The sequence below is a fragment of the Astatotilapia calliptera genome, chromosome 2 (assembly GCF_900246225.1).
Source record: "Astatotilapia calliptera chromosome 2, fAstCal1.2, whole genome shotgun sequence".
NCBI lineage: Eukaryota > Metazoa > Chordata > Actinopteri > Cichliformes > Cichlidae > Astatotilapia > Astatotilapia calliptera.
In genome coordinates this window covers 33,434,421-33,461,804 of record NC_039303.1, presented here as the reverse complement: position 1 = coordinate 33,461,804, position 27,384 = coordinate 33,434,421, and the positions used below count along the sequence as shown (strand labels likewise).

The following is a 27,384-nucleotide window of genomic DNA, read 5'->3' as shown; positions in this document are numbered from 1 at the left end:
GGCAAAGTAGAGGGAGATGAAAGAAAGAGGGTAGGCGAGAGCTGGATGCTGTCTACTACACTCGATATCCCTCTGTGGTTTTTCCTTAAAAGTGTATCTGAACTGGAGAAAAATTCCCCACAGAAACTTTAAATGAATTTCTTTCTGTGGTGAAGCATGTACATTAGTCTTAATACATCCTGTAAATACAGCCTGTAAATCAAGCATAAAGCAGCGAGAATGAGCACTTGCATTTTGACAGATAGCCTCAATTTCAATTAATAGGACCATTAAAGCTCAGAGGACAGGCTGATGGGTGCATTCATAGCCGCTGTGAGCAAAGAGCCAGTTCTCTCTGAAAAACATCACACGCACTTACTACAACTCTTGACATGCGCACCCCATCACATCAAGACTTCTCCCTCTCTCAGCATTAACGGCAGACAACACAACAGCACACTCAAGGATTACCGCGAGAGGATCCGAGCTGATGGGGCCGCTGGCATAATTGTGATAAATGACGGCCTTTCGTCAGTGTGCCGCTCCATGGAGCAAAGAGCGCGCTGTTGTGCCGAGAACATTTCGGGAGGCTTCCATTCGCTTAACCAGTTCAGCATGAGGACAACATAAAAACATGCAATTTCCTGTGACTGCACAATGAGAGCTGATTGACTTTAATATAGTGGAGGTTTTGCAAGGAGGAGGCGATTATTTGCCTCTGAGGTCTCTTGGACTTGAATAATTTGGACCGACTCCTTCTGTTTGTGTGTGTGTGTGTGTGTGTGCGCGCGTGCGCTTTTCTGCCAATAATGCCTCTTTGTAATGGCCAATGAACTGTCAACACTAGGCGACTATGAAATACTTTATTAGTTTGCGGTCTGTCCTGGAGGTGTAGCTGAAAACAGCTGTGGAATAACTTCACAGTATACACATGGCATATGTCCAAGTTCCACATGGTACACATAATGTGTACGACAACCCAGGGGCTCGTTGCACCATGAGGAAACAAGGCACTTGACTGTACTGTACATCCTTTACGCCTGCCGCTCTGAGCCACACTCCGTTTGCCCGGCATCTTGATAAGTTTGTGAATGAATGGATTCACCCATTTTTGAAATGGAATTAAAAAGATTATTCTTTTTTTTTATATATAAAATGAAAAAAGACATTTGACGGTTGGATACATGGCTGGAATGAATGACACTTTAGGACAAGAAGAGATCACAAAAAACACGAGTTTTAAATGCATTTTGAACCTCTAAAGGGATTACTTACATTGGTATTCAGTCTTGGTAAACAATTTAGTAAAAAAAGAGCTCTACTGTACACAAAGATGACACAAAATGCTCGATGCCCACCTTTAAGCCCAGCCGATGAAAGATTGCATTACTGCAAACAGCGTCTTTTGTAGCTGGCTACTTGACTTGCGTACATTTTGTTGTTTGTTAAAATTGCTGCTGGATGATTTAAACAGGAAACGGTAGTGAAGTCTACCTAACTGATGTGCATTTAAGTTAGATAAAACATGCCATACAAATTGTAAACAAAGTTTAGAGATGTTCTACGGTGATGCCCGTGAGTCTGCAGGTTTTCACTCCAACTAAATGACAAAGTGACTGATTCCTCTCATTAACATTTTCTTTCAGACAAGACAAACTAGTACATAATATCAATGAGAGAACAACCTTGGTGCAGGGACCCTGCAGAATATATCTGGAAAGTCATGGGAAAATTAAATCTATTATAGAATACAAGAGGGGGAAAAAATCTGAGATCCTCATCCTATTACAATATTGTGAAAAACTGTATAATTGTACCTCTTCGGGCATGTAAAAAAAGAAAAAAAGGAAATCTTAAAGTAGAATCACCTGCAATCGTGATTACTTTAATTTAAAGGGTCATCAGGTTAGACTGTGCATTAACATACTGAAGCACGGTGAAGAGTTCTTAGTGGTAGATGGCTTTTGAATGTTGGCTCTGTGGTATTGAAGGAAAAAAAATGAATCACCACTTCTATGTATTAAAGTTTTCGCTGTTTCTCTGCACTGTGAAGTGAAGTGAGAAAATGTACGCTGAAAGGTCAGAAGCTGTGTTTTGGCATCTAATGGTCTTTTGGCAGAAGAGAGTCGAGTCTGATTTTTTTTTTTTTTTTTCCCCTGAAACCTCATGAATCTGTGCAACAAATTTCTGTTTCTCGCCCCTAAACAGCTGCAATGAATCAGTGATAGCAGATATTTATCAGGAAAGCAGAATTCTTTAAAAAAGGGGGGGAAAAAACAAATCTGACAATGCAATTCCACAAACGTGATGACAGCGAAATCAAGATTAAACCACGATGAACAATAGCAGACTTCAGCACACATTTCTGAAAAAGTCTTTACAATCTGACAGATGGGTTCACAGTGTTGACTTTTAAAAATACACATCCACAAATCACGGCACTGCTTTTAGAGTTATTCTGAGCACAACAAGATGTGCACAAAGCCAAACTTGCCAAATGCAATTCCACAGTTCTGCATTATAACCTCCGCTGTTGTACTGAAATTCAGTACAGTTATCTGTTTGGATGTGATACCAGCGTGAATTTTCACTGTGGTTGTGGTGCACGCTCAGAGTGATTCTCTAAAGTTCATGGGAGATGAAAGAGGGTCCTAAAGGCGTCGCTGTGGGCTCCAGGCTGACGTGGGAGAGCGAGTGGCTTTGAGAATGAGACAGTGTGTGATAATTAGAGGGAGGAGCTTTCCCCTGGGCCTGGCCCTCTCCCTGCTCTGTACCCGTGTTTGGCAAGGTCGAGTCTCCCGGTTCTGCTCCTGCCACGGTCCCGCCTCCTGCAGCACCGCGCTCCTGTTTATGTCTCTCCCAGGCTGAGTTCAGCTTCACAGCCAGAGCCAGCAGGTTCTTGCCCAGAAACACAGTGGACACGCGGGGGTCCCTATACCACAGCATCCCTGCACCCCTCAGGGCTAAGGTGAAAATATTGATAGTGACCAAGCTAAGCCAAGGGTACAAAGCCTCCTTGCGGGGTCCTCTCTGTCCTGGCAGACCAGTGGCTCCCAGCTCTGTGAGTGCCACACACGGCAGCAGCAGCAGGAGGGCATAGCAGTAAAAGAAAACCAGACCCTCAGCCCAAATGGGCAGCCTCTGCTCTACAATCCCTCCAGTACCGGCTGCAGACCCTCCTTGGGCTTCCCACAGCCCCGCCTGCAGGTCCAACACATCCAGCAAGTCAACCACCACCCAGAGGAGCCGGCCCCGCACCTCCTGCTTCCTCCGCTGCGGAGTCATGTGGTCAGCTCCTGTCAGGATGAGAAACAGGGAGGGTAGACAGATGGACAGCAGCAGCGTCAGGGTCTTTCTGGCCAGAGGATCAGGTGGCCGACGCTCCTGCCTGTAGTTGTGGCAGACGAAGAAGAGCTTGAGCTGGAGCAGGGACAGGAACAGGAACCAGAGGGCGTTGGCAAATCCACGCCGTGGCGACCGCGCCTCAGACACCACGCCAGCTGAGACGAAGCGCAGCGCGAGCAGGAAGCCCAAATCGCCCAGCAACACTGCCACATATTGCCACACGCTAGGTCCTGAAAGACCCCGAGCTCCCAGCATGCTCTGCTCCAGCAAGTAGAGGTCCACCACTGCCATCGTGCTCACCGTGACCAGGGTTGATACGCACACCTGGGGCGTAGGCACCATGCCTGAAAGAGAAATACACAGATGCACTGTGGGAAATCTGTTGCATCGACAAAATTCAGAGTCTGCTCACATCGATGTGCTTGGTGCCATCTGTCCCCAGTAAAGCCGACAAATCTGCAGGATAAGAACATGCTTGTTTTTTTTGTTTTTTTATTCCTCCCCTGAAAACAAACATGTAAAACAATTTAATGCTGGTTGCTATGGTTAAAGACAATAGCTGCAGAGTAAGCAGTGAGAACCCTTCATCTTTGGCCAGAGCTACATCCACCCTGGCTGCTCAAGCTGGGAAGCCTATTAAATTGTTTTTTTTTTCTTCCCCTCTGCAGCTCTTTGAATTAAACAGTCTTCATTTTCCATAAAGGTCCTAACATTGCTGCTGTTTCGGAGATCAGAGATTTTTTTTTCCCCCTGAAGTTCTCAGCTGTTACTTTTTTCTGTTTATTGTTTCTGATCCTTTTTTTCTCAGCTTATTCATTATTAATTAATTGCATTCAGGCGCAGCTAGGTGCCCTGTCAAAGCCTTTTCTTTGTCTCTATAGTGTGCCGTGTTTATTCTCATACTGTGCTGCAGCCTTTAATCATCCCAAATTCCCCTATCATTTCGGATGAATATTGATATTTTTGCTATTTGTTCAGAGATGCGATCGTCTCGTGTCGTTGTGTACACACTGTGCATTCGTGTGAGTGCAGGCTGGCAATGCTAATTTGGCTGAAAATGAGGTTTCACGTTATTTTGTCACAGCTCCTATCTCAGCCACAGACAGTATAAACCCCAGTATTGATTTCAGCATGAGAAATAATCACTGACTTTACAGTGCAGTCGAACCAATGTCTCTTTATCGTATTTAGCTGAAAAGCACAGCACACACCACTGGACTGTCTGTTATCTGCCCAGCACCACTCCCGGGTGTCAACCCATCAACCGGATCGATGGCATTATAATATAAAATCATTACCAGCTCAGATGTGTCCTAACAGCAACAGTTGAGCGTGATCGAGCGAGAGATTGTCAGCATGATCGCGGCCTCTGAGAAAAGTCTCTCCGTGAAAAATGTGTATTGATATCTTGCCGATGGAAGACACATCACTTCCCCCACTGTAAGACTAACAGGAGCTCTGCCATCGTTGAAGAGGGCTGAAGAACTCCACTGGGTAAAAAAAGGGTTTTGAGATAGTGTGTGTGTGTGTTGGGGGGGAGGAGAGTGAGAGAAAGAGGAGAATAAGACTGCAAGTGAAAGATTAATAGGCCTTTTGGCTGTCTACATGCCTAATAAAGTGTTACTGCATGATGGTAATAGTTCATAAATAAGCTCAGGGGGAGAGGGGGGGGGAAGCGATGAAGAAGGAAAAGAGTCAAATGCAGATAGAAAGTGACTTCCACCCACTTACATGAACGCGTGCGTTTCACGAGCCTGCTCGGTCTGGATGAATCCAGATGCATTCATCACGGCGACTATTGAAGAATCACAGACATTAAAGGTTTGTTCTGAATCCGATGAATCAAAGAGATGAGGAAAGGAACTATCTCGACTGATTAATCTCCCCGGAGGGACGGTGGGAGGACAGGCGTGGATCATGCCAGCAATGTCTGATTGTCTGTGAAGCCTTTTGTCTCACCGCACACGGAAACTTGATTATCATTTCCACAAAATTGAATAAATTTCACCAAGCCGCAGATTGAGAGGATATTGGAATTTAAATTTGTTTCCTGGGGGACAACCCCAGCCTGCAGGAGAGGAGCAGGAGGAGGAGGGTTGAAGAAGTTCACATCTACAGTTGCAGCCGGCTTTCAGGAGGTCGTGGCTTTCGGGTTATTCCATAGGCACCTTAAATTTTTACCCTGCAAATCTATCCGTCAGCCGGCGTTTATGTTTTGACTCCCTGTCAACGGGGTGTAATTTATTCTGCTCTGAGTGAGAGACCGGGATGACAGCCCGCGTGTCCACTCAGCTCATCAATAATGACCAAATTCATCATTCTGCTGTCTGGGAAGTGACACTGCTGTTGACAAGGTGAGGCAGCCTATTCCACTGTAAGCATGAGTGATGGCACATAATAGTGTGCAGCTTAAATATTTGTGTATTAGCATTAAAAATCCATTTTTTCCCAGAAATGTATCCACCTCTTGTCTTCCTCACATAAGGCATGAGTGCACACCCTGTACACTATTGAATAGGTAATCATCCAAAAAGCACTTCAATTCTTTCCAACACACACACACACTGACGGAAATGAAGCAAAGGGGGTGGGGTTGCCACTTGCATTTGTTTCCTATTAATACTAGGTGATTCCCGGTTGAACACAAATGCATGTAGAGCAAAGATTAATTTGTCTGCACCTACAGATCATCTCCATAAAACACCCACCGCGGAGCAGTAATTTTCCTAACAGACAAAAATTCTTCACAACTTATCACAGGTGGCACAGGAGCACCAAGGGCATCGGGACAGCATCTGAGCCATTATGTGCAAACCCATTAATTAATAGAGTCAGAGGTGAGCAGCCTCTGATAATGCTGAATAAATCCTCTCCCCAGACATTAAAACATCTGTTGATTTATCAGGTAACAGCCCCAGAGTTTCCCGACGGTCTCTCTGTTGTATTTCTACACAGTTAACACATTTTTCTTTTCTTTCGGGTTGAAATGTGGTTATTTGGAGCTGCCCAGCACGCAGCGCTGCCTTGAGACGTCCTGCATCCTTTAACGATCTCTATTAAAGCGCTTCTCTGCAACACCTGTTTCATAACCGCCCCATTAACAGCAGGTATTGTGGCTTCATCCGAGGATGCCTGTTAGTAAAGTAAAGCAAAGCTTTTAGTTACCCAAACCATTCGTCTTGCACTTGGGCTCGATCTTCCTGGCTTGATTTACAGCAAGTACTGAGGGGTTGTTTTTTGTTTTTTCCACCCCGTTTCCTCCGCCAAGTAGAAGCGCTGTCGGTGACCAGTAAAGTCTTTTTTTTATTGTCGCTGATGAGCCGCGCTCGGCGATAAAAGTCTTATTCTCTCAGCACGGGTGTTTGTATACAGTCAGGCATCAGGAGGGGGGCTCAGGGAGAGGCTGTAAGAGGGCAAAGTCACCGCTACTGCCACACCAAGCAGACTCGAGTTTGAAGGAGCAGAAAAAAAGGAAAAGAAAACGAAACGACTCGTACTTATCAAGATTTCCTCCTCCGTGCAGATCTGGCATGGCAAATCTCTCCTTCTTCGGGCTGCATCCGCGGCTGTTGCAGAGGCTCGATCTGGGTCTGTCGCCTCCCGCAGTGTCGGAGTCTGCTGCTGTCGATTTATCTTTTGAAATAGCAGCGGGGGCAGAGAGCCGTGCAGGGCTGCTGCTGGCGGCTGCTGCTCGGCCGGGCTCGGGCTGTGCGGAGCAGCCGGGAAGTCGGTCAGAAGTGGAGCATCAGCGGCGAGGCGATCCCGGCCGATCCTCCCGCGAAGATGGCTCGTGTGAAAAGAGGCAGAGCGGTGCAACAGCGAGGGGAGGACGAGGAGCAACTCACTCACGCTGTGTCCGAGTTTGGTTGTGGTGGTAATTTGTAAGCAGGCTACGTGCTCCAGCACAGACCTCCCACCCTCCCCCGGTTTCCCCTCCTTCCCTCCACCATCAGCTGTGGAAGTTTATCTGGAAGAAGATGCAATGCATATTTTAGAGCACTCTGTCACACCACAGTCTCTGCTTATGGTAATAATGATGATGATGCCACTTGGAGAAGATTAGTTGCATTGTTTGCGAGCAGGCTGATTCCTTATTTACCCTTCTTTGCCTGAAATAAGAGCGGAGGAAGTGGAGCGAGAGATGCTTATAGCCTGTAGACGCATTTAGAGCTCAGAAGGCAGATGTTACAAGTTTAATTAGGCTTCCTTCTGTCTGCTTACTGTCTTAGTCACACAAGGAAATCATTCCTCTGTTGTAGATTAACTCATTACAGCCGGCTTAAAGAGAAGGATTGGGAATTTTCTGGGACGGATCTGCTCAAAAATGAATCGCTTGGAAACTGTTTAAAAATACAAAAAAAGGCGTGTGGCTCATTTCCATGTTGGAGAATTCAATTTCAGCTCCTTTGTCAGCCGCAAATGAAGTTTGAAGGAATTTCACAGTGTCACGTTGTCCTCAAGGTCTTGCTCCTTCGAGTGTATCTGTTGGCACCCCAGCCTGCACTTTGAGCAAAGGCTCGGGTCCTCGGCTCTCTCACTCATGTGGCTCTCAGCGTGCTGGGTTCATAGAGTGAGAGGTTTAATCAGACTGGTGAGAAAAGGGATGGAGAGTCATCCTTCTTGTCAGATTCAGCTCTGCGCTCCGCTGGCTTCCAAGAGAGAAGAGATTTTCCATTTCCCTCACTTCAGCGTTGGTTTTTATGTGTGTGTGTTCCTCAGCCCTCCTTTTGTTACCACTGCCTCTCTGTCACCCCCGTTCTCATGTTTATCCTATTCTCTCCTCCATTCTGCAACTAACTCCCCCCCCCCCCCTTCTTTCTTCTTTTTCTTTTCCTTCCCCTGTGGGTGTGGTTGAAGGTCACCGTGCACACTGGCTCACTTTCACAGAGGAAAGAGGGAGAGTGAAGCAGGAAAAAGGACGAGGGGAACAGTGAGAATAGCAGAGGAGCGTGAGGAGCGGGAAGGCTGTCCACAGTACTGTGCACTCATCACTTTTTTGCTTTAGACATGATTGGAGAAGTTTGGAAGGACACATGGGCTCGCAGACTGTCCAAGAATGCTTAAGGCGTCAACAGCGAGCCATGGTCCGCATGCTGACCTCCACAAACATGGCTTTATCCTCGATGTCATCTCACGACCTGAGACGTGCTTGAAAAGAATGCACCACTTCTATAATCAAAGTCAGTGCAGCAGCAGAAGCAGTGATATTGTCTGTTTTATTCCACACATTTGTCTTTCTTGTCAAAGCCAGCACCTACATTACCCACAATTCAGCTTTATTGCCAACAGTTGGGATTCAGTCATGTTCTGCAGGTTGTGGCTAATGAAGCCTGGAGCTGCCGGCCCCCAGCAGAGATGAAGAGTGGGCTGCACAGGTTCATGTTTCCCTGGTGCCACATCACCACATCGCTTAATCTTTAAAGTTCACTACCGCCTTTTAACTCAAGAGACATCTTTGCAAAATATAACTCTTTGGTCATTTTTTTTAATATATAAACAGTGGACAGTTTCAAAACAATCAAGTTGGGTTGTTCACATGTAGAACGCAGGAGGAGGCATGTTCTCGCTACTGGCTCCATTTTTTGTTTTAGGCTGCCTGTGTAGAATGCACAGGGGGCACACACTGGCTCACTGCGAGCTCACGACAATTACCTAATCAATTCCTCCTGGTTGTGGACGTCACATGGACTTTGTAATGAGGAGCTGGCTGCATAAAGATCATTAAATGTCTGCTCTGGCTGTGCTGGGCATTTGTGTTCTCAGCATAGCTGGATATAACCTCTGTGAACTCACTGGATAGTGAGCTTCACTTGTGAGGCATTGACCTAAGCCTTGCCGGCCATCGTCTCCTTGGTGTTTTTGAAAATGAACTTGAAAAATGAGAAGCAGCTGTGACAGAGGCACACTTGCAGAGACTTTTCCATAGCAAGCTGCCACGCCCTGAAGCTAACTCTGCTTTGTTGTTTGTTCTACATGCAACCAATGTATATTTGCAGGTTGCAAGGTGAAATTGGTTGCAAAGACCAAAACAACAACAAAAAAGCCTCCCTGTGTTTGCTTTACAGGTTGTCATGCACACCAAACTAATCTCCAAGCTCTAGAATTGAGAGAGTTGGCCTTCAAAGTAAAAGTTTCACTCTTTGAAATGTCTTGGTTTCAGCAGTAAGCAACAACTTTTATTTTGAACAATCACTTTGCAAGTAGTTGGCAGTTGTTTGCAGACGAGTCTTCTACGCAAACTGCGGGCAAGCACTCCAATCTGCTACTAACCAAGGCAATTGCAGTGAGTTTTTTGATGCAGCAGCGTATATATCTCTGCCACAGAGTTTACCTACTGACAGTCAGCAACTTGCACCAACCAGTTGTGACTCCCCAGTTGGGAAATGCACATTTCTCCCTACAGATAGGTGGCCCCCAGAGGGTCACTAACTGGTCTGTAGGCCTGCATGATTGTGGCTTAGTAATTGAATCCAGTGGTTCCTGGAGTTTGTTTCAGCAACCGATTGCAGCTAGTTAAGACTACTCATTTTTCCCTAGCAACCAGTGTTTGGTAGGAAGGCACCAACTGGTCTCTAAGCCTGTGGGACTGGATGGGCAGTTAATTTTGTTTTGGAGGGCCGCACCAATAATTTGAACTCAATTCTGTCCAATATTGTTTCAGTTCACTTATAAGCGTATTGGTGCGGCCCTCCGCAACAGTCCCATTTTTTTTATGGAAAGATTAATTGCACAACCTTAGAAGACTTAAAATTAGGGACCGAAACCATAAAGTCATCAGGAGGTCACTGATCAAGTGAACAAGTTTTCTTATCTCGGTATACTTTTTGCAAAAAGGGGAAACCTCTCTTTTCTGGCTCTTGGAAAGAATGCAAATTTAGATCAATTGCACAATAACTTTATCTTTTATATACAGTCTGTGGTTTCCCCATCCCGCTGGGTAATGTCTGGAAAAGTTCATGCCTGCAGTGCATGTGCGAAAAATGGCTTTTATCAGCATTCGCCTTTAAATAACCCCTCTAGAGTGCAAAATTCAATACTGGCTTTCTGAATACTCCACAAGGACAACGCTACTTTTGTCAAAACATTGCTATCAGTTTTTGCTGCAGTCTTATTTTATTCCAGCCTCTGATTTTCTTTCTCTGAGTGTTTTGCCTCCACATGTCACGGTGTCTTGTGATTTTTCTCCAGCGTGGAGCCACAGCTGCCTGCAGTTCAGGCTTCCGCGTTCTCGCTGTAGTCTCCACACGTGATTAATCATGTGAAGTGGCAAAAAGCACAACAGTGTCAAGACTGTGAGGGGGACCTAATGGAGTTGAAAATGGGATGTTTTGTCGTGATGCAATCCATTTTGTCGCACCGCCGCCTGCTTTCGCTGTGCCCTCAAACAGCAAATTCTTCTTCTTGTGCCAGGTATAAAAAGTAAAAGCCGTGTCTATTTTAAGCAAAGAGCCACACAGCAAAAACACCACTGAGAAGTTTTGGCTTTTTTTTTTGCTCTTTGTAATTTGGTTCACTCTGTCAGTTCTGCACTCGTGCTCGTTTGAGGAGCGCTCCTTAGCCCCTTTTGTGCGGGCCTGGATCCTTGCCTCAGCACAGTTCACTGGAGACTGGGGGTGAAAATCGTTTTTATTTTCCACTTTTAAGACTAATCCACTCACTCTGCTGTGGAAAATCAAGTAAAATGCATGTCCAGCGTGAACTTAATTTAGTTTGTGCTGTTTGCTGTGTGCGGCTGTGTCTGTTAGACCTAAAGTGGCCTCGTGCTCAGCCTCTCGCTCTCAGTTACCCTGCAGCGGAGGGGTTCAAGATGAAACCTAATCAGCTGTATGACGCTACAGCGGGGCTGAATGTGATAAAATGCCAACACCGGAGCAGATTAAATGAACGAGTTAATGAAGGTAATGAATGAGAGTGTTTCACACTGAAGAGTTTAATTAACCTCGCCTCCCACCACCCTCTCTCCACTGTAACACCTTTGTCACTGTATCGTAGCCCTCTTCTGTGCCGACCACACAGGGGCAATTTATCGAATGGCCTCTTGTGCCAGGGGCAATAAATCCTCCGTCCTGCCCCAAGGCCTTAACCTGCATCCGTACCCTTTATCTCCATGTTTGCCACGCTTCCATAAGCACAGTACTTTTCTTGACCTATTCCCTCTCTCTTTCTCATCTACCTCCAATCTTCTCCCTCCTCTTCCTCTTCTCTTTTTTCTTTCTTTTCCTTTGTCTCATTTCTTCTTCTTTTTTTTTTTTTTCTTGTTCTCTCAGATGCAGAAACACCTGCGACCACACACGGTGCGCACTTCCTCCCCGTCAGCAATCCCCGGCAGCTTAATCTGCACACACACTCACTCTTCAACTGATAGTCTCGTCAGATTAAAATGAGGCTGAAATATTCATGCATAAACATGCATGCACACTCACCCATATTTATGAGGACCTCCCACAGCCTTTGCTTTACTTTTGTCCTATTGTTCGCTTCAGACAAACAAAACCCCCTCTCTGTGCTCAAATATTGACCACGATAGTCGGCCACATTCTGACAACTTTAATACACCTCAGCTGTCTCGCTTTCTCTTTCTTTTTCCCATTCCCATCCCTACTCTTCTCTCTCACTCACACACACACACACACACACACACACACACACACACACACACACACACACACACACACACACACACACACACACTATAGTGCCACACCAGTGCTACATCTTGTTAAAAAGAGTTAGTGAAGCTGAAAGGCCAATCACATTAACACAGAGAGTGTCAAAAAAGACCAGAGAGAAATATGGTGGAAGGGTCAAATCAAACAGACACTTCTCAGATTTTAATTGCAAATGCCTAATTGCTCAAATAATTATGAGTAATCAGACTCGGCCGCGCTGATCTCGAATGCATCATATAGCAATTACTCACCACTGTCGCTGCTGGATTTAAAAGAAAGAAATATCTTCGTAGATTAGCGCTTAATCCCGGTGCCTAGGATCGGAGAAGGCTTTGAAGATGTGCGGCTCAATGTCCTCGTCCACAGCCGCCGCGGAAGGCCCCGCCTTGGGTGACGGGCTGCGGCCATTTTATACTGGAGAGCTCTAATCGGTCATGGTGGAGGAGCGAGGATTTATCCAGCAGCTCGGATTCGAGGATGATTAGATGCTCAGATGCAGTGAGAGGGGTTAGCGATTTGGCCAGGGCATGAATGTTGCTGTTCCAGCTCTCCCTCACTGATAAATGTCATGGGGAGTTGGAGGAGCCAACCTTGAACCTTGCTTTCATGGCACGCCAGCCCGATGCTACATTTAAAGACTGGGATTTCAATTATCAATGTGATTCAATCGTGGTTATTACTGCAGTTAGACTATTAAGTAGCCTGAGGGCAAAATAAAACTTCATCTTCAGAGGCTGAGGTACCTGGACTTCTGTGGAAGAGCTTAATTAAAATATGATTACCTGTCTCTGGTGCATACTAAAATGTGTATGGAGCTCAAGGCAAACTGCCTGCTGTCCCAAGAGGATCATATCAAGTGTTGTCAGGCCCTTATTTGCCTTGTTTTCCACCTTTTAGAATGATTTTTTTCCCCCCTGTTTGTTTGAGCCCCTTTTAGCAGCTAAGAGCTGTCTGGTCAGGAAAGGTCACGTGAAGTCTTTGCCTCTGTCTATCTTTAGCGCAGTCCCTTCTCTGTCTGCATAATTTCTCACTGTCTATGCTTAAGCACATTTTAGAAGCATCAGGCATCATCTCTTGCTGGTCAGGGAGCCCATTTCATGGCTTTGTGTGGCATGAAAGGGCCGTCGGAGTCGGTGGGAGAGATCATTATCTGACATGAGCTTACAGAAGGGAAGGAACAGGAGCTGAATGTGTGAGGCAGAGCCCGAGGGTTTGCTTTGACTTCTACTCAACATCGCAGCCTTTATATTAATCCATATTTAATTAGACTTTCTTTTAGTGCTTGTTTACTCTTGCTGTGTTGTTGTAAGGGAGGCGGAGCGAGGGAAGGGCAAGGATAGAAGGTAGTGAGGTTGACATGGGATTACTATTAATAAATACAAGGGGAGGGAAGGTAGAGCCTAGTGAGGGCTCCAGAGACGAAGCTGTGTTTCTTTTCATTAGTAGGATATTGTAATTCAGATAGAACCCATCAGCTCAAACAACGACCTGCCGCAGTTCGTGTGATGTGCTGAAATTTCAATCAGTTTGTTGTTATTGTGTTAGCAGATGCAAAGAAACGCCAGTGAGTAATGCGTAGTAGCATTTTAGACGCTGATGAGGCGATGCGGTTGTGTAGATCGAGCGACTGATTAGCATTCATCAGGTGCTTTTGAAGCCGTTAGAGGAGATGATGTTCAGAGAACTTTCTGCTCCGTTAACTTCAAATAAATGTCTTTCCCAACCTGTCGTTGGAGAATGTCTCGGGATGACTGACTTTTCATCAGATCCACTATTAGAGCTGCTCGGTGTGCTCTGTCATGGAGCAGTAGAAGCTCGTGAGTCCATTAAACTGCGTATTAAAAAAAAAAACAGGCTTTTTCCTTCTCTCATTTCTAAAATGAACATTTCAATCAGTGTGTTGCCTTTGGGAAGGATGGCGGGTGAAGGTCAGTTTGAATTTCAGCAGTAATAATTAGATTCTTTATTAGTCTTTGCCACTGAATTCATCTCCAAAAAGGAGCGCTGCAAAGGAGCAGCGTTGGCCGGGTGTTGACTTAATGTCACCCATCCATTTTGCTTTCGCTCTGGTTGGCCTCGCAGGAGCTAGAAAATGGGAGCTCATTCATCACTGGGTTTCTCTGGCTCTGGGCCCCAACATGCATTCAGTCATAGCTCGAGTGACAAACACACACACACACATAAACACTTTGTCTGAAACAACAAAGGGGCTGTGTGCACACATGCACATCTCAGTGGGACGTGTAAAAAATGTCTCCAGCAAAATATCAACACAGACACACACTCACCCACCATATATACACACACTCACCCACCATATATACACACACACACACACACACACACACACACACACACACACACACACATATATATATATATATATATATATATATATATATATATATATATATATATATATATATATATATATATATATATATATATGAGTGTACAGTGTCACATGGCTGCTCTCTGAGCTGCTCACGTGTGAATACAGTCAGACCGCTGAAGGTTTCTGATTGATTGATTGACTGACAGCAGCACAGGCATCTGTATTCTGGCAGCACATTGTGACATGAGTGATGCTTTGCTGAATTTTTTTAAGAGCTCATACATTTTAAAGCAATCCTCCACCATGTTTATTTCCCTCTCTTCTCCACCCCCCCACCATTTTTCCCCATCCAGAAAGGAATCCCCATCGGGCAGTTCTGCAAGGACTTCAATGAGAAAACCAAGGAGCTGAAGGACGGCATCCCTCTCCCGATCAAGATCCATGTGAAGGTATGTCTGTGCAGCTCGCTGTGGGTTTGTCTAACCCCATCCCTGACCCATTACACATAGCACTTAGCGCCCCTCCCTAGCACGATTGTGGCTAATTCCACGAGCTGCATAACATTATCGCAGCACTTCCATTATTCATACTCTACCACGAAGTAAGCCATTCCATTTGCATTCATTAATGAAGCAATACCCAGAGGAACCTGCAGTCAAGAACCATTAAGTGCATGCAAGAGATGTGAATTACTCCAAAAAGAGGTGTTATGTTTGTAGTATTTATTTCACACAAGAACATATTTTTTGACTTCCTCATACTTCCCTCCCACCTTTTGTGTGCTGTGTCCTCGCTGCTCTCTGTGTGTTGTGTAATGAGGTTCACAAGGAGGGAAAGCCTAATCCTTTCAGAGGCGTGAATTTATTTTGACATGCAATATCCAGCAACAGCTCTGCCATCACATCTGGAGCCCTGCTTCTGTCTATCAGTGCAGTGCCATCTGCTGGTGATTTGTAGCGTTGCAGTTCAAGCTGCACAGTGTGTGTGTGCGCATTCTGCGTGTAATGTTTAGTGTGTGCGCATGCAACATGTGTCAGCCTCTGAGAGGATGTTTCTCTGCAGGCTTTCACCTCATCCTTGTCAATAGGTTTAAGCACATCTTACAGTCCCTTTCATCTTACTTTAAAGGAACAAATTGACTTTTTCAGACATTCCACTTTTTCACTTTTCTTGCAGAGAGTCAGATGAGAAGATCGATACCACTGTCATGTCCGTGTGTGAAAGCCGGGAGGCAATTAGCTCAGTAAAAGGGCCGGAGGCAGGGGGGCAACAGCTATCCTGGCCTCGTCTGAAGTTAGAAAAAAGTGATGCTTCCATCATATTTCTTCAGACAAAAAGACCACAAGCCTCAAAAAGCTGTCGTGCCAGCTCTTGGTCACAGCAGCTCTTTAAGCTTAGCTCTGACATGCTGAGTTGCAGCTGTAGACGATGAGAATGTCATTAATTTTTCAGGTGTTTGAAGCCAGATATTGTACAAATTAAAGTCTTGACCTGAAGAAGTCAGAAGATTGTCCAAATTATTACAATTCATCCTGAGTGGGGATGGATGTGAGGAAATACTTCTTATAGTTGTTGAGATATTTAAATCTGGAAGCACCACAGCTGTAGACTTGCATGAGTGAAACACACCCCCAGCAAACACTGAAACAAAGTATTTAACCATTTGCTTGGGATAATGTGTATATGTTACAGAAATGCATGTCAGAACTTATTTAACAAATGTTAACTGTGATGTATTTGATGGCAGAGAGCAAATGATTCTCCAAAGGGTTTTTTGGGTTTTTACAGTCTTCTACACAGAACTCCTGATTATGAAGCAAGTAGTAAATGAATGAATAATTCCAGTCACATCTGAGAAGTCATTTGCTAATGCCATAGACTGTATCTAAAAGATGGGGAGGGGGCCGATTACGTTACAGCGACACGACAAAGACTGTCCAAATTCGAAGACTCCGACAAATGCGGCCCAGAAATGCGTCCTTCATTCATGCTGGAGAATTTACTCCGGTGTCCTGTTATATTTTAGATAGCAAGGAGCAGACAGCTGAGTTTATTAAACTTCACCGAAACAATCTGCAAATTTCATTAAAATTTAATAAACTATCATCTTGTCTTTATTTTTAGTTAGCACATACCGTAAACACTTCAAGCTGTAAGCTAATGATAGTTATATAAGAGCAGATGCATGCTGGTGCAATAAGCTGTTTTGCGTCCAATGGATGCATGATCTGATTAATTGACTAATCGCAAAAATAATCGGTGACTAGTCGACTATCAAAATAATAGTTTGTGGCAGCCCTAGTCGAGATCAAGCAAACAACATAAATCCTGTTAATTAATGAGTTTTAGATTTTATTTGGGCAAAACCAGCAAATCTGATCATCTGACTCTATATTATCTATAACCATATTCTCCAAAATGCCGAACTCCTCCTTAAACGTCAGTAGCTGTTCCTTTGCTCCCGCCCCCTCTTTATTATCCATCTTTGAATTTTCTGCTTGCTCATTTTGCTCGTCAGAAAAATCCCCGAGCAGGTGTTTTCTCTTCAGAAACAACAGCAGCTAATTGAACTCTTACAACCAACAGCTTTTCCACAGAATAAATGATCTTCCTTCCATCGAAAGGTCATATCGTGCGAGATAACATGTCTCCGATGACAAATCACCTGCTCCGCGGTGTTTTCTCAGCTCAGCCTGCACTTTATTGTCTCATGTTTGTTTAAATTTTTATGTGACAGAAAATAGATGATGCAAAGTACTCTCCCAAGATGGTTTAATGATTGCATTGGCTGTCATATTCTAGCTAATAAAAACCTCCAACCAGGGAATGAATCTGAATTTGGTGGGGGGGAAAAAAACAGGGTCAGAATGACTCAGTGAGGCTGAAGAAATTATTTTTGTTTTGGTCCTGAGGGGAGGACGGAGAGGGTAAGCACATGGGGCTCGGGAGCAGATGTGCAGCAGCACTCGGCTAAACACGCACATAGTAGACAGAAAAATGGAAACGCCTCATGCAGATGGCTTAGGTTACTTCAAAGTTAAGTGAGTCTAGTTCATGTAAAAAGCAGATGAAGTGGCACAAGGGATGTTAAAGCTGTGGAAAATGATAAATAAACACAGAAATATCACCCGACACTGCACTCCCCTCTGCTCTTTGTTTTGGTCAGTGGCCTTTTCTGTTCTGATTCAGCTCATCTGTGTTATTTTCATGCCACAGTAGGCGGATGTTCAGTGAAACAGCTCAGAAAAATCCACTGAACAGTAGATGCCCAGCACCGAACAGCAGCAGACTGTCACTGTTAGCAAGTATCGGCTGAACATAGTGGAGCATTTAGTGGATGAAGAGTCAGCTACTCCTCCGGAGGAGCTGGTGGAGCTAAACTAGAGCTAAAAAAGACTCCCAGTTCCTCAAATGGCCTGAAAGATGTCTCCAAATCAATAAATACGCTTTGTATCTGCTGGATGTGTACATAAACAACTAAGGGACTCATACGGGAGCAACTTGTCAATCCCAAGGTAACCCTGCCCTAAATCGTGGCTGCATTGTGATTATGGTAGAGATCATAAATTACAACCGTACATCTTAACTGCACTAAAAAAAGACTTGAAACTACACCTGAGACCATAAACTCGCCAGGGAAATTTTTGCCAAGATCATAAAGCAAGTGAGAAGTAGGGTCATTTTCGTTAAGGCTGCAGTGGAATAGTCCAAATAATCCCCTCCTATGTCTTCTTCTAATCACTTTTCCTCTGCCGTTGATGGAAAACTTCATCAAGTTAAAAAGGTGTGAAGGAGAAAGTTGGAGAATCCGACTGCTTAGTAATGAGACGGCAGATGTTGTTGAGTTGAGTCATTTAATCGGAAGGTCAGTGATTCAGTCTCGCTCCAGTCCGCATGTTGAAAGTCCGTGGGTGAGATACAGTATCAGAATGTGTCGGCACAGTACGAACACAGTGGATATTGACTTTGTAGTGTAAGAGTGGAAATCTAATCTATCGGAATACCAGTCTGTTAATCATCATCATCAAAAGCTTGTCCTCACACAATGTGTTTTTACTGCGTTGGTTCATGCAGGTCGCACAAATGAAAAGTAGCCTGTGACTGAAGTCAGATTAATTTACGATAATCCGAAAGGCTGCAGAACAGCGACGCTTAAGCTGAAGACATAACTAATGCAGCCCGATTTATGGGAAAATTCTAATAGAACATTTTCTTAAAATATAAACTTGCATTCTTCACACAAGGCAGCAACTTCATACAAAGTTTTTATTACAGCTGCATCCAGCATCACAGTTCTCCTGAGAGTTTAACACTGCACTTGACGCAACAAAGTTTATTGTGACCAGCTTGCGATCATTTCGCCTTTGAAATGGTTGCCTCGAAAACCAGATGCAACCACTCTCGAAGACTGCGATAAAACGCCAGCAAGATTGGTTTGTGCCTGAATTGGGTCAAACTGGCAATTTCATGCGGTGATTAACTGTGATAAATTGTTAAAAATTGCAAATGTGTTGCCATCTGCATACATAGAAATTCACCAGCCTCAAACTGCATCACAGACCCTGCAGGTCTGCGATTTAATGACACAGGCGCTCAGCACTCCGGCTTATATGCGGAAATATGACCAATCGGCAACTCTTTGAATCAAGTCCCCAAACGCAAGTCGTGCACATTGTTGCAGACTGACACAGATTGATCACAGTGTGCTGGCAATGTGTTTACAAATTAGACAGCACTCTGAATGATACAGAAGCTGGGAACGCACAGATAATGCAGACGATGCGACACCGAACAGAGGGAGACAGAGATGATGAAGAGGAGAGATAACAGGTGGAAGCCACGGCTGAAAACTGTAGAAACGACAAGACTGAGGGACGTAAACGGAACACAAGATAAAGAGAACAACAATTACCAAAATTAAACAAGACACAACTGAACGAGGAACAGGGGAGACAAAAATACAAAGACTAGAGGAACAGAATGGGAAAACTAAAGGGCTTTTACTAAGTAAACCTAAAGATTTCTGCAAATGAAGGCATGAAATAACTCCAAAAGGAACTTGTGTAAGGCAATAAACAAGATATAGAAATACCAGAAAGCTAAAGTCTAACAATGCAGAATATGAAACCCTAATTCAGAGATGAGCAGAAATACAAAGTGAGATTGAGGTTCCGTCCTATCAGGTGACCTGTGCGCTTGTCTTGTGATTGAAAGTGGTCAGCCACTTTCAAGGTTGAGGGTGTTACATGCTCGAGCTCTGGGTAACTAGTTGGTCACGGCAGCTACTTGCAATCGGTGGCTGGATGTGAAAAAACATAAAATTTTTCTTCCTAGTTGCAAGGAGGTTGCTGTCCTACTTTTATTCTAATGCAGCTGAGGCATTAAAAGGTTCACAGTGAACCAGCAGGTTATGGCATAAATTTTTTCCATAACAGAAAAAGACAAAATAATAAGCTGCCTTGTTGATCGGTGCAGTAATTGACATCATAACCTTGAAAACATCTTATTTGAAATAAAGGTTCTCACAGTGGAATAAAGAAAATGTAAATTCTTCAAATCCACAGGGTAGGATTAATACTGTGAATTAATTCGCCCTTAAAACATGAAGCGCACTGCCTCCAGACCCCGAAGAAGATCGACTAATATGCGATTATCTTTGCTTTACTCATGTGATAATAAAAGCTTTTTAACTTTTTGCAATTTAATGGGCCTTAAGTTGAATTTCCAGAAAAGTCCTAATCTTGTGAGAAGTAGGACCAAGCTATGTTTTTATATTGCTGCGTTAAGACTTTCAGCAAACTCAGCAGTACAGGGAAACCAAATGACTCAAGACTGTGTTTGAAGATTATCCGCTATGTTCAATTATCTGAGTTAAGAAGGTTAATCTGTTTGTTCGTTCAAACCAATTAGACGAATGTCGTAATTCTCCGCCAGAGTTGCTCTTGTGATGCGTGGTGACGGCTTCAGAGCAGACTTTAAAGAGTCACGCTGGAAGGTAGAGCTGCTTCTGACGTCTTACCTCAAAATCTAATTTCAAAATGAGTCGGAAAGAGTTTTCGAACTCGACGAGCTGCTGTGAATGTTAGCTCAGCTGCTGCAATTAGATTTAATTTGTGCTCCTCATGCATTAGCACGCATTCGGTTCACAGAGTCGTTTTCTGAAAAAATAATTAGACTGTGATGTTTGCAAAACCCAGGAGGCCGCTTCAAAAACCTCCCCTATTATTCTGCATGAAAATGTTCAGTCCAGTGCATGAAAATAAATTTTTTTAACCAGTTTCTTGCTCCTCACAATGATGATGTCAGGTCACAATCACCGGCCACTTTATCAGGTAGACCTTTTCAATTGCTCGTTAACATAAATATCTGATCAGTCAGGGAGCAGCGAGTCAGTGCTTTAGGCACATAGACGTGGTCAAGATGACCTCGTTTAAGTTCAAACGGAGCATTAGAAAATGAAGAGAGGTGAATTATGTGACTTTCTGTGTGGCATGGTTGCTGTTGCCAGACAGGCTGTGTGAGTGTTTTACAAACCGTTCTGCTGGGATTTTCACACTGCTGTCTGTAGGGTTTACAGATAATGGTCTGAAAAGAGAAAATACCCAGTGAGAAGCAGCAGTCTGGGTAAAAATGCCTTGTTGATGCTAGAAGTCAAGAGTAAAATGGACAGGCTGCTTCTAGTTGGTAGGAAGGCAACTCAAATAATCAATCATTTCAACCAAGGTATGCAGAAGAGCATCTCTGAATGCACAAGAAGTGGAACCTCGAAGCAGATGAGCAGACCTCACTGGGTGGCACTCCTGTCAGCTAAGAACAGGAAACAAACTACAGTTCACAAAGACTCACCAAAATTGGAGAATTGAAGAAAAAATGTTGCCCGTGATGTGACGAGTCTCGATTTCTGCTTTAACATTCAGATGTAAGCGTCAGAAGCCGGTGCAAACAACATGAAATTGTGGATCTGTCCTGCCTTGTAGACGTTTGGGGTGATATTTCCATGCCCCACTTTAGGTCCATTAGTAACAAACACCACAGCCTGCCTAAATATTGTTTCTAACCATCTGTCCATCCCTTTATGACCAGTGCACCAATCTTCTGATGGCTGCTTCCAGCAGGATAACCCATCATGCCACAAAATTCAAATCATCTCAAACTGGTGTCATGAACATGATAATGGCTTCACTGTACTCAAATGGCCTCCACAGTCACCATGGCATGGGATAGAAGATTCACATCATGTCAATATGGACCAAAATTCTGAATAAAGGCAGTTCTGAAGGCTAAACGGGTCCACCGGGTACTAGCAAGGTGTACCTAATAAATTGACCAGTGAATGTACCTGACACGTCACAGCAGAAACTGTCATGACCCTCCATTGTACCATTGTGCCATTGAAACAACCCAATTTGCTCAGCTGTTTTCTGGATTGGGAGAGAACTCTCTTTCTATTAATGATTGTTTAAGTGCCATTTCACTCACAATGTCTCTGCTGACCTCAGTGACGCTCAGTAGACGCGTGTTAGTCATGTCCTGGGCAGCTTTAATCTCTTTTTGGCCGAGCCTGTGGGCTTTGGCTGTGCATATCCCATAACATCATGGTTAAAGTTCTCTTGCTGCATGAAGTCGTTTCATGAATTTAGGCTTGTTAAAGGCTGTACTGTGTTTTAATGTCATCGCCCTGCCAACATCCAAGTTTGTGATAATTCAAAAACAAGGTGATGTAGGAGCTTCAAATTGATACTGTAGCTAGGGCTGTGCGATATGACCAAAATCTCATATCCCGATATAAGAATTCTATCGTCCTGATAACGATATAAATCACAAAAATGGAACATTTTCTGTAAATTCTGTGAATCTCGGGCAGCTCGACTTGCGGGAAGTGTTTCCAGCTGCGCCTCATGTAGCTGGAGTCGAGTGTTTTAACCGATGCATGAAACGATACATTTTTAGACATAAGTTGTAACAGCCGCCGTTTTCTTTGTGAGTATTTATTACACGACGTGCTGCGGGGAAAAGCCTGTTCTAACGTTTGAGTCTAAGGTTTATTTTCTAACACTTGACGGCTGCTCTTTCACGTGATTCAGTTTATTTTGAAAAGTCTCAACAGGATTTTGAGCTTTATTGTGAAAGGTTTATGTGGAACATAAACAAGCAGACACGCGATGCTGTTACCGTCGTTGTTGCTAACCACAACACATGAAAACAGGCGCTTGTGCGTCCATAGTGTGGTTATATAAAATATAAGAGAAAGGGAGAACTTTAAGAAATTAATATAGCCACTACAGTGACCATCAAAACCATGAAAAAATATTGCCGTAAACAGTTTATTTTGCGACACAACGAAACAAACGATAGCGTAAAATGAAACGATAGACGTTTTTATATCGTCATCCGATATATATCGAACAGCCCTAACTGTAGCTGTATCTACTAAAAATCTTGGACGAGTTTGAATCTCAGAGTTTCTGAATGTGATAACTCAAGAATGGGGTGACATAGGATTTTGGTGCCAGTATTTTTATTTTTTCCAGGGGGATGAAAACACACTGGTGTTAATTTGGGGGAAATAATAATTATGATCTCTGTTAAACACTGTCCCATGTACTTTGGCTGTCCTAAAGCACAAAGCAATACCGAATATAGGGTCAAAATCAGGATGTTAAAATCTTGGTTACAATAATATTTATACATTCTGCAAAATCTCATGTATTCACACTCTCAGGGGTTTCATGGGTGTTAATATTGATTCCTCTGTCTCTCTTTTTCCCTCTCAGCCTGACAGAACGTATGACCTGACGATCGGCCAGCCCACGGTGTCTTACTTCCTCAAACAAGCGGCAGGAATTGCAAAAGGAGCTGGAAAGACGGGTGAGAGGTCTTGCCTCAGTCATGTATCTGCTCTTACTAAAGTTTTCACCTGCTGAGCGCATCCTGTTCTGGACACATGTCTCTTCATGGACTCGGATTTGAGCTTTGCTGCGATTGATGTTAAATTCATGACATATGGGGAAACGCTGCGGCAGAGGTGGGAAGTGGCAAACATGGTGTGTTAGGGAAAGAGAATTATGGATTTTCACGTTTTATGCTTCAAGCTACCTTCAGCTGACTCCTGCAACGCCGACGTACTCACCTGTGCACACAGATTTCCAACTCGCTTTGCCCTCCTTCAACCTTTCTTGATACATGTAGTGAATTTTATATTGTTTTATTTATGCTTCGCCCTCTGTTTTGTGTGTGCGTCAAGGTCACGAGACGGCGGGGATGGTGTCCGTCAGAGCAGTGTATGAAATCGCACAGGTGAAAGCTCAGGACGAGTGCTTCAAAATGAGGAACGCCTCCCTTGAGACGGTTGTGAAAAGCATCATCGGCTCAGCTTGCTCCCTGGGCATTAAGGTTGTCAACAAGTAAGTACCAATTCTGTACTTGGTGTACTTCTAATCTCATTTTATTGAGCTATCGGGAAGCACAAATCAAATGTTTCAGTGCAGTGAAAGAATCCCAACAAGTGTTAGGCTGAACAAGAGTGAGAGTACCAGATGGAGAAAAGCAGGCAGGGGAATTTAAGTCTTCATCCGAGCTTTTCAGTTCTGGGAATTCAACTGCCCACAGTTTGCTGTGAGGTGAAAAACTTCTGAAAACATATGAAGAAAAGCTGTTGACATAGTGGGGTGAAATGCATCCAGAGTACTGATCCTTTCTTGCTAGATTCCTCCAAACTTCCTCCTGTTAGGATCCAGTGCAAACCCACTGATGCACGGCAAACTGAACGCAGGATAATGTAGAAGGGAATTAAAAAGATCAGCAGTTTTTCAACAACACCGAATCTAGGTTTTTCAGACAGGATCAGACTGATATCCTTATCCTTATTTCATTTCATTTCATTTCATTTATTTATTTATTTTTGCCGTAAACAGACACAGAGCAGTGAACAAACAAGAGTGTGCCAGATGGTAATACATACGGAGTATTGACATTATGAAAACAGAAAATAACCAAAATATATAAGAAGGACTCCGTACACTGTTGGGTTAAGAAATAAGTAAAGCTCATTGCTTGTGAGAGGTAATATATCAAGAACAGGCCCCCACATCCTATTAAATCTACCCTGAGTATTTGGTTTACACACAGGTAATTCTTCTATTTGTATAACAAATAACATCTCCAGTGTGCAAAGGTGGGTGGAGAAGAAAAGAATCAGTTTATTGGCAACCAGCATTCACAGAAGCAGAGCGATCTGGATATGAAAGTTAAAAGGTTTCTACAGAGCATCCAGAAATTTCCAGTATGTTGTTGGGTTTAATGTCTTTGGACAAGGCGGATGACAAACACTGGAAAATTTCTATTCAATACTCGCATAACGTCAGGCAGAACCAAGGAAGATGTGCGAGGACCCCCTCAGTGAGGCGACATTGGTCACACTGTGAGGACACAGATGGAAAAGATGGAAAGCTGGGTTTTGTTTCAGAGTAATACAACCTGTGCATCACCCTGCACTAAATCAATCTGTAGCTCACATTAACTTATGAATAAAGAACATTGCCTTTTCCCAAAACAGTTGGCTGACAGTTGTGTGTTTGTGACCTTGGCCCAGTATAAAAGCTGAAGAGACAGCAGTGAAAAAGCAATCAGCAATCTGAAATCGGGTGTTTGCAACCTGGAGAGAACAGGAAACACTGTTTTATAAGTAGGAAATGTTTCCTTACCGCAGTGTCCGAATTGAAGAAAAGTCTGCATTCCTTCTAAACTTTACTTTTTTAGACAGTTTTGCCTTTATTGGACAGTGAAGATCAAAGGAAGGTGGGAGAAAGAGCAGGGGATACATGCAGCAAAGGGTCGAGGGCTGGACTCAAACCCGGCCAAGAGGCATGTGGTCGCCTACTCACCCAGTGAGCTAAACTCGTGCTCAACCTTCAGTCTTTCTAATGACCTGAAGGGAATGATTCATCTGTTTGGAGAAACTAATTTAGATTACATAGCAGACTATGAGAAAATAACCCTATTACTTATTAGGATGGGGTTTTTTTTGGGGGGGGGTTTGTTAGCATCCACGTTATAAAAGACAACAGCAGCCAACACGACAGTCCAACAGCCAGTCAAACATTGTAACATATGGGGGTATAGAGAAAGGCAGAAATGTGCAGTTAAGCAGGATTTCAGCAACATCATGCTGTCTTGTAAGACAAACCAAGCCGCTACAATAACACAATCAAAGACCCAATGAAACGGTTTTCCTTCCAATTTGAAGTGCATTCTTGTCGCTACATTTTCAGACTCTAACAAAACGGCCTCAGCATCCGTTCACTTATCACGGTAGATATTCATCAGTCCTCTCAGTCGACCGCCACTCATCATACTCCTGAGATTCAAACAACTGAAGCAGCGCTCAGTGCTGGCAGTAGATGTGGACAGAGGTCACTAATGGAAGCCTCCATGGTTCAGACTCCACATCATAACACTATCAGCGGTAACTTTTGCAGACTCTAAACATAATCCTAATGGCTTAATACAGTTTGTTTTTTGTTTTCCAAAAACCCAGAGAACAAAAAGTTCCTTCTAAGCTGCTTGTTTGCCTTCTAACACCCAGAACACATGAAGTCCAACATTATATGCAGTTACATTAAGACCAGACAACGTTCGCACATGTTTGCATCCCAACATTTGTGAAAAGATGCAGCTAAAGATATAAACCCAGAGAGAGGTTCTGATTTTGTTAAAATTGTGTTTATGAGATGATTAAAAAAATAACTCGCAGGATACTCCAAACTTGATTTTATAGCTTAGTACATTAATGCAAGAAATTTATCGTTTTAATCAAGAGTTTGAATTTTTATTTAATGCTCCATGTAAATTTAAAGTCCCATTGTGGAGGAAAACAGACGATGAAGCGAAATGTGTTCTGCCGCTCGCTTACCTGGTGATTGACAGGTTGCTGCTGGATGAGTCTGCGGTTTCCTCGGGTTCTCAGTTAGATTCATCCCTCACGTTTGACGTCTGGACTCATAAAAACAAAGATGCTCAGCTCAAGGCTTCAAAACCAGTGTTCAAACACCAGTGGGTAATGTCAAGGTGGACATCATTTTATAGAGTCTGTGGATGCTGTAAATGTGGCCACTGGATGCCAGACTGACTCTGTCAGACACACAGAGACAGCAGACATTGTGAACATTGTTTGCAGTGGCTCCAAACAGTCACCGTAGGGTTGTTTTTGGAGTGCTTTTGATTGGCTATTAGACATACTGAAACCCAACACCTGAGACCTTCTTGCAGTGCGAGGTGAGTCATTGCACGGACCTGTAAAAGCCCCTAGTCCTTTAATAATGAGTATCGAGCTAATGCAGCTGCACATTACACAATTAGACTTCATTAAGACAAATTAGAAAAATGTGCAGAAACAGCCTGCTAATATGCTAAAATGTTAAAAACTATAAATCGAGCAGGGTTCCAGGGTTATCATTTGAATACTTAACACTGTTATACAATATCTACAACCAGTGTATCACATCACACCTGGCATTCAGTGCTGAACTATGATCTTTTATTCTGAATGTTTGTGACTGACGTGATTTGGCTGCTGCTACGATGAAAAAGTATTTGCCCCCTTTCTGGTTTCTTAGGTTTTTGCATATCTGTCCCAAATACATATTTCAGATCATCAAACTAATTTTAATATCAGACAAAGATAACCTGAGTAAATGCATTTTTTAAATGATGATTGCTAAATCTAAACCTGGTGTGAAAAAAACAACTTCTTTCTTCTTTGCTAACTCATTAGTTAATTGTGATTAACCAATTTGTTGTTGTTTTAGAGAGCTGGGTTCACTTTCACCTGCCACACTCAGGACTGATTACTACCAGATTTTTTTTAATAAAGAAACCACTTAAATAGAACCTGTCTGACAAAGTGAAGGAGGCTAAAAAATCTCAAAAAGAAACACATCATGTCACAATTTAAAGAAACTCAAGCAAAGTCTTTGACACCTGTCAGTCTGGAAAGGGGTACAAAGTCATTTCTAAGGTCTTGATACTCCAGTGAACCACAGTGTGAGATCCATTATC

The 27,384-nt window shown here is 43.5% G+C and overlaps 2 protein-coding genes across 3 annotated transcripts in view; one reads left to right on the top strand and one right to left on the bottom strand.

Annotated features, from left to right (window-relative positions):
* Nucleotides 1-27,384, top strand: part of mrpl11 (mitochondrial ribosomal protein L11) — a 59,396-nt gene that overhangs the window by 29,720 nt on the left and 2,292 nt on the right. Inside the window, exons 3-5 of the mRNA XM_026144283.1 lie at nucleotides 14,682-14,777; nucleotides 23,103-23,196; nucleotides 23,573-23,732. Coding sequence (XP_026000068.1) covers nucleotides 14,682-14,777; nucleotides 23,103-23,196; nucleotides 23,573-23,732 — 350 coding nt within the window. The remainder of the gene's footprint in view (nucleotides 1-14,681; nucleotides 14,778-23,102; nucleotides 23,197-23,572; nucleotides 23,733-27,384) is intronic.
* tmem265 (transmembrane protein 265) lies at nucleotides 829-11,505 on the bottom strand. 2 transcript variants are annotated; one of them, XM_026144259.1, is made up of 2 exons: nucleotides 6,490-11,505; nucleotides 829-3,668 (listed from the first exon to the last, which is right to left on the bottom strand). In XM_026144259.1, the coding sequence occupies exon 2, from the start codon at nucleotides 3,664-3,666 to the stop codon at nucleotides 2,602-2,604; it is 1,065 nt and encodes a 354-aa protein (XP_026000044.1). In that variant the 5' UTR covers nucleotides 3,667-3,668; nucleotides 6,490-11,505; the 3' UTR covers nucleotides 829-2,601. The 2 variants fall into 2 exon arrangements, with proteins under 2 accessions (XP_026000044.1, XP_026000055.1); XM_026144270.1 differs by having other exon boundaries at nucleotides 6,822-11,505.

Coding starts and splice junctions, on each gene's coding strand:
- tmem265 (XM_026144259.1), bottom strand. CDS start 3,666: ATGGTGCCTACGCCCCAGGTGTGCGTATCAACCCTGGTCACGGTGAGC.